Source organism: Brassica napus, unplaced genomic scaffold (assembly GCF_020379485.1).
Source record: "Brassica napus cultivar Da-Ae unplaced genomic scaffold, Da-Ae ScsIHWf_1314;HRSCAF=1877, whole genome shotgun sequence".
In the NCBI taxonomy this organism is placed as follows: domain Eukaryota; kingdom Viridiplantae; phylum Streptophyta; class Magnoliopsida; order Brassicales; family Brassicaceae; genus Brassica; species Brassica napus.
This window is the reverse complement of record NW_026014730.1, coordinates 239,807-253,374: the sequence shown is the minus strand read 5'-3', so window position 1 is coordinate 253,374 and position 13,568 is coordinate 239,807. Positions and strand designations below refer to the sequence as shown.

The 13,568-nt window shown below is 32.9% G+C and overlaps 1 protein-coding gene and 1 pseudogene across 2 annotated transcripts; both read left to right on the top strand.

The window, feature by feature from the left end:
* Positions 1–4,320: 4,320 nt before the first annotated feature.
* On the top strand, positions 4,321–7,387 carry LOC125596853 (annotated as a pseudogene).
* A 1,024-nt stretch (positions 7,388–8,411) lies between these two features.
* On the top strand, positions 8,412–12,815 carry LOC125596865 (homocysteine S-methyltransferase 3). 2 transcript variants are annotated; one of them, XM_048771883.1, is made up of 8 exons: positions 8,413–8,751; positions 9,488–9,544; positions 9,677–9,903; positions 11,526–11,655; positions 11,879–12,082; positions 12,179–12,250; positions 12,331–12,542; positions 12,652–12,815. In XM_048771883.1, exons 1-7 carry the CDS (start codon positions 8,569–8,571, stop codon positions 12,499–12,501), a joined length of 1,044 nt encoding a protein of 347 aa, XP_048627840.1. In that variant the 5' UTR covers positions 8,413–8,568; the 3' UTR covers positions 12,502–12,542; positions 12,652–12,815. The 2 variants fall into 2 exon arrangements, with proteins under 2 accessions (XP_048627839.1, XP_048627840.1); XM_048771882.1 differs by having other exon boundaries at positions 8,412–8,751; positions 12,331–12,815.
* The last annotated feature ends 753 nt before the right edge of the window (positions 12,816–13,568 follow it).

Below are 13,568 nucleotides of genomic sequence, written 5' to 3'. Positions count from 1 at the left end.
GCAGGAAATATGAATGATCTACACTAAAACATCCTAGTTCTAACCTAATCACCCTTATCTCCCTAACCCATGAATTCAAAAGTGATTACTCACTACTCTCCATGATTCCTCTTCAACCCATGGTGGATTTCAGATTAATCATGTAGAGAAAGACAGAAAATAAATAAGAACACAGAATTTCAATATAAACTGATCAATTGATTCAAAGAGATGACTTTCCAAAGGTTTTTGGTGGTTTTTTTCTAAGAACAAAGATGATCTGCTTCCTGGTGCTTACAGAGTAATAAAACATAGGTTTAGAAAATAAAAACGTGCATAATGAAATGACCAAAATGCCCTTGAGAAATCACAAGTTCGAGCAGAAACAAAACACGGAGCGACCTCAGCCTGTCGCTCCGACAAGTCGCTCCAAGCTTCGGGAGCGACCTCGCTGTGTCGCTGCGAGAGGTCGCTCCGGGCTTGTTCTCGCGTCTCCGGGTGATGAACACGCGAGCGACTTCTCCCTGTCGCTCTGGTATGGTCGCTCCGAGCTTCGGGAGCGACTTCAGCACGTCGCTCTGGAAGGTCGCTCCGAGGTCGAAATGCGTGTCTCCGGACGTGAAAACGCGAGCGACTTTGTGCAGTCGCTCTGGATGAGTCGCTCTGGAACGTGGTGCACAGCGACCTCATGCCGTCGCTCCGACAAGTCGCTCCAGGCAGTGCTCGTCCAAAGACCACTCTAATCACCTCCTTTTGAGCTCCAAATGCACCCAAATGTCTCCAGAAACTCCATGTGGTACTCAAATACCTGATAGAGATATATGTAGCAAATGCAACCTAGACATGGCTAAATCCTAATCTATATGATGAAAATGCACATGAATAAACGGATAAAACAATGTAAATATGCAAGATATCACATATATTTAGGGGAAGACAGACTACCAGTCAATAACACTTTGCCAACTAGTAAGAGCGTTGGAAACGCCCAAGCGAACCAAACATTTTCTCTAAACCTAAACCTCCGCCGAGTAAACTCATTCTAAAACAAATGATCTTTGGATTCTTGATGTAAACCAAAGAGCAGGCAAAAGTACCTTCAACGTCTAAATTATAACAAATGACTAGATTTTGATCCGCGTTTCAAAAGCGCAGGATCGATTTCATCAGTCCAAAATTATTTTTAAGCAATTTCTAATTTTGTATATAATTAATAGATTTTCAAGTTTCATGTACGTCATTTTCTTAAGTTATATTTTAGGTGAGTAATGTGTGGACCGTGAGAAGAATTATTAATATGCACCATGTTAAAGGAGGGCATTTGGATACATGTTTCGGTCTATTTGGAATTTGGGTTATTGATATAGAGATTTAATTTTCATTCGGGTATTTATAAACATTGATTCATATTTGGTTTAGATATTTGTGGGTTTGGTTCGTGTACAAATATCCGTTTAAATTAAGTAAACAAAATAAAGCATCTAAATATAATTTAAAATCCTCAAAATCCAAAATACAAATAGTATATGACATAGAAATTTGAATATTTAAAATCCTTGACATGAAATTGGTACAGTTTGGATATTGGATGGGGAACCAGTAGGTATTTAATTAGTGTATTTTCTGTGTTTTAAATATTTTGACTATTTTAGATATTTATTTTCAACTGTTTTTGATATTTTCAAGTATTTTTTAAAAATTCGAATATTTTGAGTATTTTAGATATTTTGAATAGTAAATAAAAACAATTCACTGCGAAAACTGCATTTTCTATTGATCCAACCACTCTTCTGACCTGAACCGGTTATGAATCAAAGTTTGTTGTTTAAAAAAATAGATATATTTAAACATATAAATGGGATTTGAATATTTTTGAGCACTCGAAATATTTTGGTTTGAACCATATTTGGTTCTGGTCCTTCATATACCAAAGTTTTGGACCTGTTTGAATATTTTACCAGTTTCGATTAAGTATTGGCATAACTTTTTATTCAGTTCATTTTTTCGGGTTTGAATATTTTTCTCAGCCTATGCCATGTGGTTTCTTAAATTAAATATTAGAAATTTAGGTGAGAGAAAAATATTAGGGATGTCATTTTTAATTTTATTACACCAGTAATTTTTAATATATTTTGGGAAGAAAATTTTACTTTTTTGGGAATATATTACATTTGTTAGTAATATTGTAAATAAATTTTTTTTTTACTTTTCATAAAGTATCACTTTAGGTTAATATATTCGTTCTTCTTCATCACAAGACTGAAAGAAGATGATGTATGTGCACTTGTGATGGCAACATCATCACCATTCACAGAATCATTTCGTATGACTAAGTAAACAACACATGAGCACCTTCCCCGAGACAGATAGAGCGTACCCATGAAGAACTTACAGAAGCTTTAGAGTTTTGGGTAATTTTTTCCTGCCGCTTCAAAGACACTACGATCGATGATTTATAAGCTACTCTCCTGCTTTGATCATTTTTGGATGGAGGTTCCGTTGCAGCCAATGAAAAACAAACTGGAGATTTAACAGATGTGGATAGCTCTTGTAAACAGCCGCTTCAAAATGCTCTTTGACTGATGATTTGTAGACTGCTACCAAATTGATCACGATATGCAAAGAGGAAAGTAGGAAGGTTTTCATGTTTTCTGCCACTAAACCCGAGACAGAAACAAAGTTCTTGTGTAAAGAAAAAGTAAAACGTTGATAAGGATCTAAAGAAGGCTGGAACGTAGAGGAGAAACAGTTATTTGAGTTTCTTTAATATACATCGAAAATAATAATATAGACAAAACATGAATAGTTGATTTAATGGGGTAAAAAAAGTTAAAGTGGTTTGTTTAATTACAGTTATGAGGAATTTAGAAAAGGTTGGTTATTTGAAATTTTGAAACTTCCGTATATTTTTGATGAACAAAAAACATGTTTTGCTTTTCTCTATTTTCAAAAAAAATTCACATGTCAGAATTTGATTTATTAGGTGACTTGTGCTTTAGTATATAAGGGATTAAAATTAAAAAAAGTATGTGATTTTGTTTACACATAATTAGAAGAAGAGATTTTCCCCGTCCACTTTAGATATCAGTTTCCTTCCCGCCCATAGATGGTTAGAGTCCAATAATGGTTTTATAATTGATTTATCTGTATAAGCAAAAGGAGACCAATAATAAAGAGAAAAAGACAATTATATTTCCTTAATTATTAGTTTTGCTAAATTTACGGCTGTAACGGTATATATAGATGTCGAATTAAGACAGTAATTTTTGTTATTTAGACAGTATCTAAAAACCCAAAAAAAAAACATTTAGACCAGAAAATAATCTCTAGTAATCTTTTATCATGTTTTCCATATGAATCTACCGCTAATCAAAACTAAAATAGTTATATTTTTAATAATTTTTTTATAAACAAAATTTTCTAAAAGAAATGAGGATTGCAACATTTTTAAATAGATGTTTTTTATAAGTTCGTTTTTAAATAGATGTTGAATTTAGTCAGTACTTTTGTCAGCATTTAGACATCATCTAAAACAAAACAAAAATTTAGACAATAAAATATACAGTAGTAGTCTTTCCTTAGTTTCCGTAAAAAATATACCGCTAATAAAAACTAAATTTTTTTTTAATAATTATTTTAAAAAAACATTAAGGAAAAAAGAAGATTGTAAATTTTAAGTCTAATAAACTAAACCAAATCGTTGGTTCAAGTAGTAAAGGAATTCCGGCTGAAATTTTCGCTACCTGAGTTCGATTTGCTTTTGACCACCTGACCTCTCTTTAATTGGAATAACGCGTATCTAAATACTAAATTTTATGAGATTTGTCTTTGTTCTTAGAATTTTTTTTGGATTCCTACTGTTATCAAAAAATAAATAAATAAGTATACAAAATTGCAAACATTCCTATTGAAAAAAAAACATATTTGTTTAACAATATCTTACTTTTTTTGTCTACAACAAATATCTTACCAAAGTAAGCTTAGTTACAATATTTGTTTTCTTCCACCTTATGTTATAATTCTTACAAATAATAGATATGAATTATCATTTAGTAAAAGTAAAAAAGAAGCAAAGTTCTTTCTTATCATTAGATGTTTCTTTTTTTTTTTGAACAAATGTTTATATTAAATTCTTATCATTCAATGTATTGTATACTACCTGACCTTTTTGGCAACCTTCCACTGCCTGATCTATTTGGGCTAAATTGTCAATTTTCAACGGATAAAATAATTTCTTATTTAAAAAGAATAAATATAAGATTAATTCTTGTTTAATATTTTTGGCCTTTTGTTTCCAAATAGCAAATACGTCTCCTTAAAACAAACAAGCCATTCTTTCCTTCCGTCTTTCATTATCCGCCTCTCATTCATCGTTTCCTAAACCCATTTCGCTTTCTTAGATTATTTTTTCTCAGATCTCTTCTCTCTCCCAAACCATCCTCTATTTCTTTTCTCTGGGGGTGTTTCTCTGGAGGAAGAAATATTTTCTTCTAGCGATCTCACGATCTTTTTTTCTGGGTAATTTTTTTTTTCTTTGCATGGCTTAGTGGATGATTGGTAACGTCTGATTTCTTAAATTTATTGACTTTTCTGGGGTTCATGATATTGTAGAAAATGTTTTTTTTTGAGAAAGAAACGTTGATATATTGGGTAAAATGGAGCTTCGAACCTGGTGGGGACGTAATGCTGCACGTGAACATGATATCTTAACCACTAGACCAAATTACTTTCTCTTATTGTAGAAAATGTTGGGTCATTTATCAAGACATTCTCAAGTATTGGTTTGGTAGCAGAGTTTAACTTTTGGTGCAAACATATGAGATCATTTATTCTTGTTGCATTTGATGTATCAATTGGTTTTTGATGAATATAATTTTATATTTCATGTTGACAAAAAAAAAATTTATATTTCATTAAAAAGATATTGGGTCAATGATTATAGTGGAGGACGAGTCGGCTTTTCAGGGTTTACATTTTTTAATTGTCTTTGTTGAAATATTGGCCTTTTCCATTTTAAATTCAGTTTCCTCGTTTTTTATTTTAACTGAATTTCAACGCTATTGTTGCAGAGGATTTCAGCTTGTGGAATTTGTTATTTATGAAAAAGTAAAAGACTTTCTTAATAAAAAAATAGATGATCAAAATTTGCATGTCAGAAGAACTGTGAACTCGAGGTTGGTGTAATAGTTTTTCTTACAAAATTAAATTCAGCTTCTCTGCACAATAGTATTGTTTTACATCTTTTCTTTGAACTTTAGTATTGCTTACTTTCATGTATCATTTGTTAAAACATAAACTAACTAATTTGATGATGATGAAAACTTTGTTTAGTTTTGAAAAGTATATGTCAGAGAATCTGATCGAACTTAGCTTTTACTTTCAGTTGTTTGTGTCTGAGATTGTTATAAAAGAAAGAAAATGGAAACACCAAACGAGATAAAAGCTTCACCGGGGAATAACCTCAGAAACAGAGGAGCTGTTGGGAATGACAGCAAGAAAGACATGATTTTCCGAGCTGACAGGATCGATCTGAAGAATTTGGACATTCAGCTGGAGAAACATCTGAGTAGGGTTTGGTCAAGAAACATCGAGAAGAATCCAAAGCCTAAGGAAGAGTGGAAATCGAGTTGGCTAAATTGGAGATGAGCAATGTCATTGCTCGTGGTGCTTATGGTATTGTCTACAAAGGCATCTATGATGGTCAAGACGTTGCAGGTCCAACAACATGTGACCAAAATATACTGGTCTATTATGAACATATAGTCTATACTTCTGTTTAACTGTTTAGTGTTTTGGTTCAGTGAAAGTGCTTGATTGGGGAGAAGATGGTTACGCGACAACGGCTGAGACTTCAGCTCTTCGTGCTTCGTTCCGACAAGAAGTTGGGGTTTGGCACAAACTTAACCATCCCAATGTCACAAAGGTAATGATATAACCTCTTTACCCTGTTATTAATTTTTTTTTTTTCAAATGAATGATTAGGACTCTGGAAAATTAATTCTCCTTATTAATGATCTCTCTTTTATGTTTATGTATGAATGTTAATTTTTTTTTAAAAACAGTTTGTTGGAGCATCAATGGGGACAACAAATCTAAAGATACCTTCATCAGCTGAGATGGAGAACTCGTTGCCTCAGAGAGCTTGTTGTGTGGTTGTGGAGTATCTTCCTGGAGGAACTCTTAAGCAATATTTGTTCCGTAACAGGCGAAGGAAACTCGCTATTAGAGTTGTGGTTCAACTCGCTCTAGATCTCTCCCGAGGGTAAGCTATACCATTATTTATGTCTTCAAGAATGAAAGAAATAAATCTTTTTGTGATATACAATGATGACTTGCAGGCTAAGTTATTTGCATTCAGAGAGAATCGTTCATCGGGACGTGAAAACGGAGAACATGTTATTGGATTATCAGAGGAATCTAAAGATTGCTGATTTTGGAGTGGCTAGAGTTGAAGCTCAGAATCCAAAGGACATGACTGGAGAAACTGGTACTCTAGGATACATGGCTCCAGAGGTAGCAAAAAAATATAACTTTTACGTTCAAGATTGCTTATTATTATGGTTTCAAAGTATGATTTATTGTGTAATAATGAAACATGTGTGGTTAGGTTCTTGATGGTAAGCCATACAACAGAAGATGCGATGTTTACAGCTTCGGGATATGCTTGTGGGAGATTTATTGTTGTGCTATGCCTTATCCTGATCTCAGCTTTGCTGATGTTTCTTCTGCTGTTGTTCGTCAGGTTAGTCAAACTTACTAAAGCCATTTGTAAATGTTGACTTGTGTTGGGTTTGGTACTGGAGTTGGATTTAAGTCTGTTTAGTTAGAAAATAGCGTTAAATTCACATGAATACACAATAGTTAATTTAGTTAACATTATATTTATGTAATATGATTGATAGATTCAGTTTCGAGTAGTTATAGTACTATACTATCAGTTTGGGTGTTTTAGATTAAAGAAATGAGAAATCCAATTGGTTTGAATAACAATTATTGGTTTGTTTTTTTCCTAGCTTTGTTTATGCCAATACGTCAATGGGTACTGAGACTAATTGTTTTGTTTTTTTATTAACGGTTTAATACAGAATCTAAGACCAGACATACCGAGATGCTGTCCAACATCATTATCGAACATAATGAAGAGATGTTGGGATGCGAATCCGGTGAAACGGCCAGAGATGGAGGAAGTCGTGAAGATGCTTGAAGGAGTCGACACTTCCAAAGGTGGCGGAATGATCCCGGAAGATCAGAGACCTGGCTGTTTCTGCTTTGTCTCCGGTCGTGGTCCTTGAATTTGCATTTTTTTTTACCCCTCTTTGGCCATCTTATTATTATTATTATTCTTACTTTCTACATTGCATTGTGGAGCATTATATTGCTTTGTTTTATTTTTTTTCTCTAATCTGTCCAGATAAAAAGTTTTCGTTATAAGAGAAGAATATATATTATATAATTTATGAATATTGACGTTTGCTTTCAGTATACAGCTGAAATGTCAAATACTAACATTTTTTGATAAACAGGTGATAACTTTTCCTTTGCTCTAATGTGCATAGTACATTAGATTAATAAAAGAGGAATGTATGATTAAAAAGTCGATGCTTAATTATTTGTTTTATTTAGTGAAGAATTATTTAGCTAAATGCTTTAAATTTGTATAAAAGATTTAGAAAATAAATCAGAATATATCAAGTCCTTGAGAAAAGACTCAATATGTAGCATCCATATAGAGAGTTATAATCGGTAGTGGACGAATTGTTTCGTATTCTTGTAGATTTTACTTGCTTGGTTCAAACGTCGAATCATCTCATGTTCCACTTAACCATTCGTACATATCTTTTGTAAAATTTTGTGTCATCGTTTTGTGAAGCTTCGGTTTCACTCGGTAGCTTTACTTTAATATAAGTGTTTAGATTTGGTTTAGAATGATCCCTACTTTGAGGAGTTAGGCCAGTTCATCACCAAACTCTGGGTTCAAGAATCGCAATAATAAAATTATACAGTATTTGTTGGCTCACAGAAAGCTCCTCATAAAAGTTATATTTACGAAACAAGAAACGCAATAATAAAATTACCAAGGATTTTTACAGAGAAATGCGTTTATTTAATTTATATATACGCAACATACATAGAGTCAGACTGGGAGAAATTAATTATTACATAAATTAATTATAGGCAACTTATATAAGTAGTAACGTGGATGGCTCAGAAAAAGACGTACAACGTGGTCCATGAGTTGGGTGGGTGATTTCCCACACGGCAGGCAAAGGAGTCTGCTGGCTGTCTGATCATACAGTTTTGTTCATAAATATCCACTTTCTTTTTATGTTAACACAACTATCCACTTTTAGTTAATACCACTTAACGTCTCTTCATAGTTATTTCGCTCGTTTTCCTCATTACAAACTCATAAGTCGGTCCTCAACAATATACCAACACTACTTAAAAGGGTGTATATGTCATTTTAAAGTTCCCATAACTCGGGCCGCCTATAAAAAGCTCATGCATCTCATCTCAGGATCAAACATCAAATCTCATCTTCATATCTAGTTCGTCTTGATCTGGTTCATTTAACCTAAATAGAGCTATATGGGATCATTAGTGAAAAAGGGAACGTCATCTTCGTTGATGACCGAGTTCTTAGAGAAGTGCGGCGGTTATGCGGTGGTTGATGGAGGGTTTGCGACAGAGCTAGAACGACACGGAGCTGACATCAAGGATCCACTTTGGAGTGCCAAGTGCCTCATTACTTCTCCTCACCTCGTCACAAAGGTTATACATTTACTATCTAAGTGGAAGTTTACTAACTCGTAATTAAGATGTTTTAGTAGCTGGAATTAATTATATTTACAACTTCAGGTTTTAAATTGAATTCTGATTCCGTATCTTTTATATTTATAACTTTTTAACTTCAGGTTTCTTATACAAGATAATAACCTCTATATTTTAAATGAGCCTCACAGAAAAAGAATTAAGCTAATTAAAAAAAAGTAATCATCTAATTCATTCTAGTGAGTGTAGATAACAAGTAAACAGTAAACCGTCACGTTACAACTTGTAAGAGCAACATTATTGGGGATTTCTTGCTCTTGGATTCTTAAAATACATGTATATGTATGTATATATTATATATATGTATGTAATTACGGAGTTTTAAGAAACTTTCGGTTGGATTTTCCGTAAAACTTAGAACCCCACAATTATATACGCGCATATAATATATACATACACGTACATGTATTTTAAGAACCTAGGAACAAGAAACCTTTAATAATGTTGCTCTAAGGCCGTGCTGCTACGTGCCTTTTTCATCGCATTCCATTCCAACTATTGTTTCCCTCACCCCACCACGCCGTTTACTAGACTAGACTGGGACTCCATACAACCTCTGATCAGTTCTCTCTATTTTTTTGAATTACAGCTCAAGATAAAATGCCACAAAAATTTTGTGTAGTGTAGTATATAATATTACTTTAGTTATATATATAATATTAGTTTCGTGTAATAGGTGCACTTGGATTACCTAGAGTCTGGAGCAAACATCATCATAACCGCATCATACCAGGTAATTAACGTGTCAAATATTTTCAAGAAACATGGAAGAAAACTTGATAATATTCATTTAGCTGTACGTGATTTAAGTATGTGTGATAACTGTCCAACTCTATGTTTAAAACAAATCAATTTATATATACAGGCGACTATACAAGGATTTGTAGCTAAGGGTTTATCGGTGGGAGAAGCGGAGAGTTTGCTGCGGAGGAGCGTAGAACTCTCATGTGAGGCACGTGAGATTTTCTACAACAGATGCAACAAGGGTTCTTGGGATTTTGACCACGTCGGAAAAGCTTCCCGGCGACCAGTTCTTGTAGCAGCTTCCGTTGGTAGCTATGGAGCTTATCTCGCCGATGGCTCTGAATACAGGTTCTTTGAATGATAAGCTTGATCGTAATTTTTGCTACATTTTAGGTATCAAATTGAACTTGAACCCAATGAAAGAACTATATATATGTAAAAGTATATCTATATCTTCTCTATTAAAAGAGAAGTATCATTTTTATCTAATATTTAGAAGTCTACTTGGACCATCTAATTAAAATTTTATTAAGTCTTCCATTTACTAACCATTTGATAACATAACATATTTAAAAAACATTTACAATTATCTTATTCACGGATGTTTTAAACTCGCACATTTGTGGTCAAATGTCTACTATGTTTAGATTATTAATTAACTACAACATTTAATTTCAAGTTTGATAACCATTTCAAAAATATAGATTATAAAACGATAGTATGATTCCCGGTGTTGACATACAATATGATTTTAATACCATTAAAAAGATAGAGTACAAAACATTATGAAATGCAAGATCGATATACAGTGTTTTTCTCATACCATCAAATAGATTAGAAAAAATAACATAGTTCAAAAAATTATCATACACGTCGAAATCATTTATCCTCTACCTAGCCACCATGTTCATCACAACAACATAATAAAAATCTGTGAAGAACACAATTGATTGAACACATTATCTTAGATCAAAACCCAGTGCAATTAATCATATACATCTTATCTATAACTCATATACACGTTTTTCGTATATTAAAATAAAAAAATTCCATTAAAGTATTTATTTAGTTTGTGAAAACATTTTGTATATAATTTAATTTCTAATACCGCATATTACAGAATATACTAAGGCATAATTAAATGTTCTGAAATCTTAACCTTTAAGATTATTATATTTAACTTTTTTTGATTATATAAGGTAAAACAACATTAGTTAATCATCCTAAGATCTCTCTTCCCTAACTATCATAAAATCACGTAATACATTTTGAAATGATTAGATCTGATATTTGTTACACAAATCACGTCATACAAATCTCATTACCTAATTCACAAAGATATTTATCATTTAGTTACCTAATATCTCCAGCCCAATAGTTACACCATGATCCATAAAAGTTATGTTTCTATCTTATAATATATGAAACAACAATACAAAATTAGAATGAATCAACCTTATAGAAATGTGAACGAAACCATTTAAGCAAATTGAAACATACTGATACAAAACATAAACAAATACATATGTTATGTCATTGCAAATCAATATAACACCCGCGTTGGTGCGCGGGTTCGATCCTAGTATTTTTTTTTAATGTAAAAGTATTGGTTCCCTCAGTTTTTTTTTTAAAAGTACTGGTTCCTTTGTAAATATAGTATAAATTTTTTCATCCTTCATAAGAGCACCCACAACAACAAATCTTTAACAAATCTTTAACAACAACTTTTGGAATATTTTATTTTTCTTTTTCTTTTTTTTTGTCCGAATTAAAAAAAAATGATTGGCCAATCGCGGACTCCCACGTGGCGGTGGAACCCGCACACAGTGAAGAGGTTGTCAGAAAAGAAATCCGTAAATTGAGACTTCAAGAGACAATTGTGGCACAGAATTTTAAATATTTGGGCCTCACATATTATTATAATAATTTGTCGTTAAGGATTTGTTGTTGTGGGTGCAATGCCTTTGCAGCGGAGTATATGGAGATTCTGTAAGCAAGGAGTCATTGAAGGACTTCCATAGAAGAAGAGTCCAAATCCTAGCAAAATCGGGAGCCGATCTAATTGCGTTTGAGACCATTCCAAATAAGCTCGAAGCTGAGGTAGATAAAGTTCTGTTAAATTTTGACTGTTTGTGGGGGTTACGAACCAGTATACGAGTCTCCCTAGTGGTGGGCCATTCTTCACATATCTTACATATTAGTTAAGCGTTAGTAGTGACTGTTTTGGCCGTTGTGATTATATTCTACAAGTATAGTTGTTACACGATTTGGTTTAGATTTCTACATACTGTATATAAATATATTATTTTTCAATGAAACATAGGCTTACGTGGATCTTCTTGAAGAGGAAGGCATAGACATTCCAGCATGGTTCGCGTTCACTTCCAAGGATGGAGTCACTGTGCCAAGTGGAGAGTCTATTATAGAATGCGCGGAAGTGGCAGATTCTTGCAAGAAACTGGTGGCCATTGGAATCAATTGTACTGCACCAAGATACATTAGTGATTTGGTTATCTCCTTGCGCCAGGTAATTAATATATATAGTAAATAGACGCAATTATGGGATTAGGGTTTTCCCATTGTTTTATGCCTTGCGGCTGAAGCAACTATCTTTTTATTCCAGGTGACTCACAAACCGATCATTGTCTACCCAAATAGTGGAGAAGTCTATGACGGTCTGAACAAGAAATGGATTGTGAGAGTTTCTATAAAGAAACCTGGTAATTATAAAACAAAGTTACAAATCTGACTTTTGGGGAATTTATTTTATGGCAGAAATCAGAGGAAGAATCTGAGGAGGATTTTGTGTCGTATGTAAGTAGATGGAGAGAAGAAGGAGCATCTCTGTTTGGAGGGTGTTGTCGGACTACTCCAAACACCATCAAAGCCATTACTAATGTTCTCTCATGTGAGTCTTCGGCACCATCCAAACTCAAATTCTGGTAGAAGACTTGTCATCGATGGAGTTTCTGCGCTTGTGGTGTCAGGTAGGACGAGTTTGGAATATACATAGGCGCAGATGATCTTATGGACACTAATACGTTTCTTTCTGTGTTACTAGATAATTTATATATATATCCTTGTCTTTTGTCGCAGCTAAAAGAATGTCAACTATGATAGTAGGTTATAATGCCGGATATGATAATAAGAGTATTGTCTCATCGCGGGATATAAGTGATGGTTTAATGTTGATGTAAAAGAAGCATATTTCTATATGTGGTGTAAAACGCGATGTAATGAATAAACTTCTACTTGTCTTCTGTGTATGAGCAATATTTCATTCCTCAATAAATATATAAAAGAGGGATACAGAACAATGCTTAATTAATGTGGGTGAAACCCAAGATTTGCGTTTAGAATAAATTTGTGAGGAACTTAAATTCTTCGTAAATTTTCAAAAAGTTTAATTCCTACGTAAGATTACGAGAATACTTGGGATTTTTGTTCGTGAATAAACGATTTGCGAAGAAATAACTTTATTTACAAATCATTATGTTTCTTATAGTGTATAATATTAATATACTTTTATTATATAATTAAAATTTAAAGTTAAAAGTTCAGACCATTTATATAATCTCTCACATTTTTTGTTAGGTTCCTCATACGATATCTCACTTTATATGTTCTTTCAGATACTTCTTAATTTTTAGTTAGACTGTTTATTGGTGTGTTACAAAAAAATATTAGACTGTTTATTGAAAGATTTTGAGCTCACCACTAGAAATATGTTTAAATCTCTTGAAGTTTTAAAATATGTTCAAAAAAAAAAAATCTCTTGAAGTTTTTTCTCATTGTTGATGAAAAAGAGAAAAAGAGCTGATACGCGTTCATCATTTTTTTTGTTGGAAAATTACATGGTATAGCATACAAAAAAATTATAATTCATTCTATAACTAATTATCCTAACTTATCGACGTACCATGTGACTTTTATATAATATTGTCATTTTGTCCTTCTATTCTACCGGCAAAACCTGCAAACAAAAACAGTTTACATTAATAGTTATTAACAAC

What these genes read in the sequence shown, in the direction of transcription:
- LOC125596865 (XM_048771882.1), top strand. Translation starts at nt 8,569, where the DNA reads ATGGGATCATTAGTGAAAAAGGGAACGTCATCTTCGTTGATGACCGAG. An exon ending in TGGTTATCTCCTTGCGCCAG is followed by an intron (nt 12,083 to 12,178) that starts GTAATTAATATA and finishes TTTTTATTCCAG; the next exon opens with GTGACTCACAAACCGATCAT. An exon ending in GTCTGAACAAGAAATGGATT is followed by an intron (nt 12,251 to 12,330) that starts GTGAGAGTTTCT and finishes ATTTTATGGCAG; the next exon opens with AAATCAGAGGAAGAATCTGA.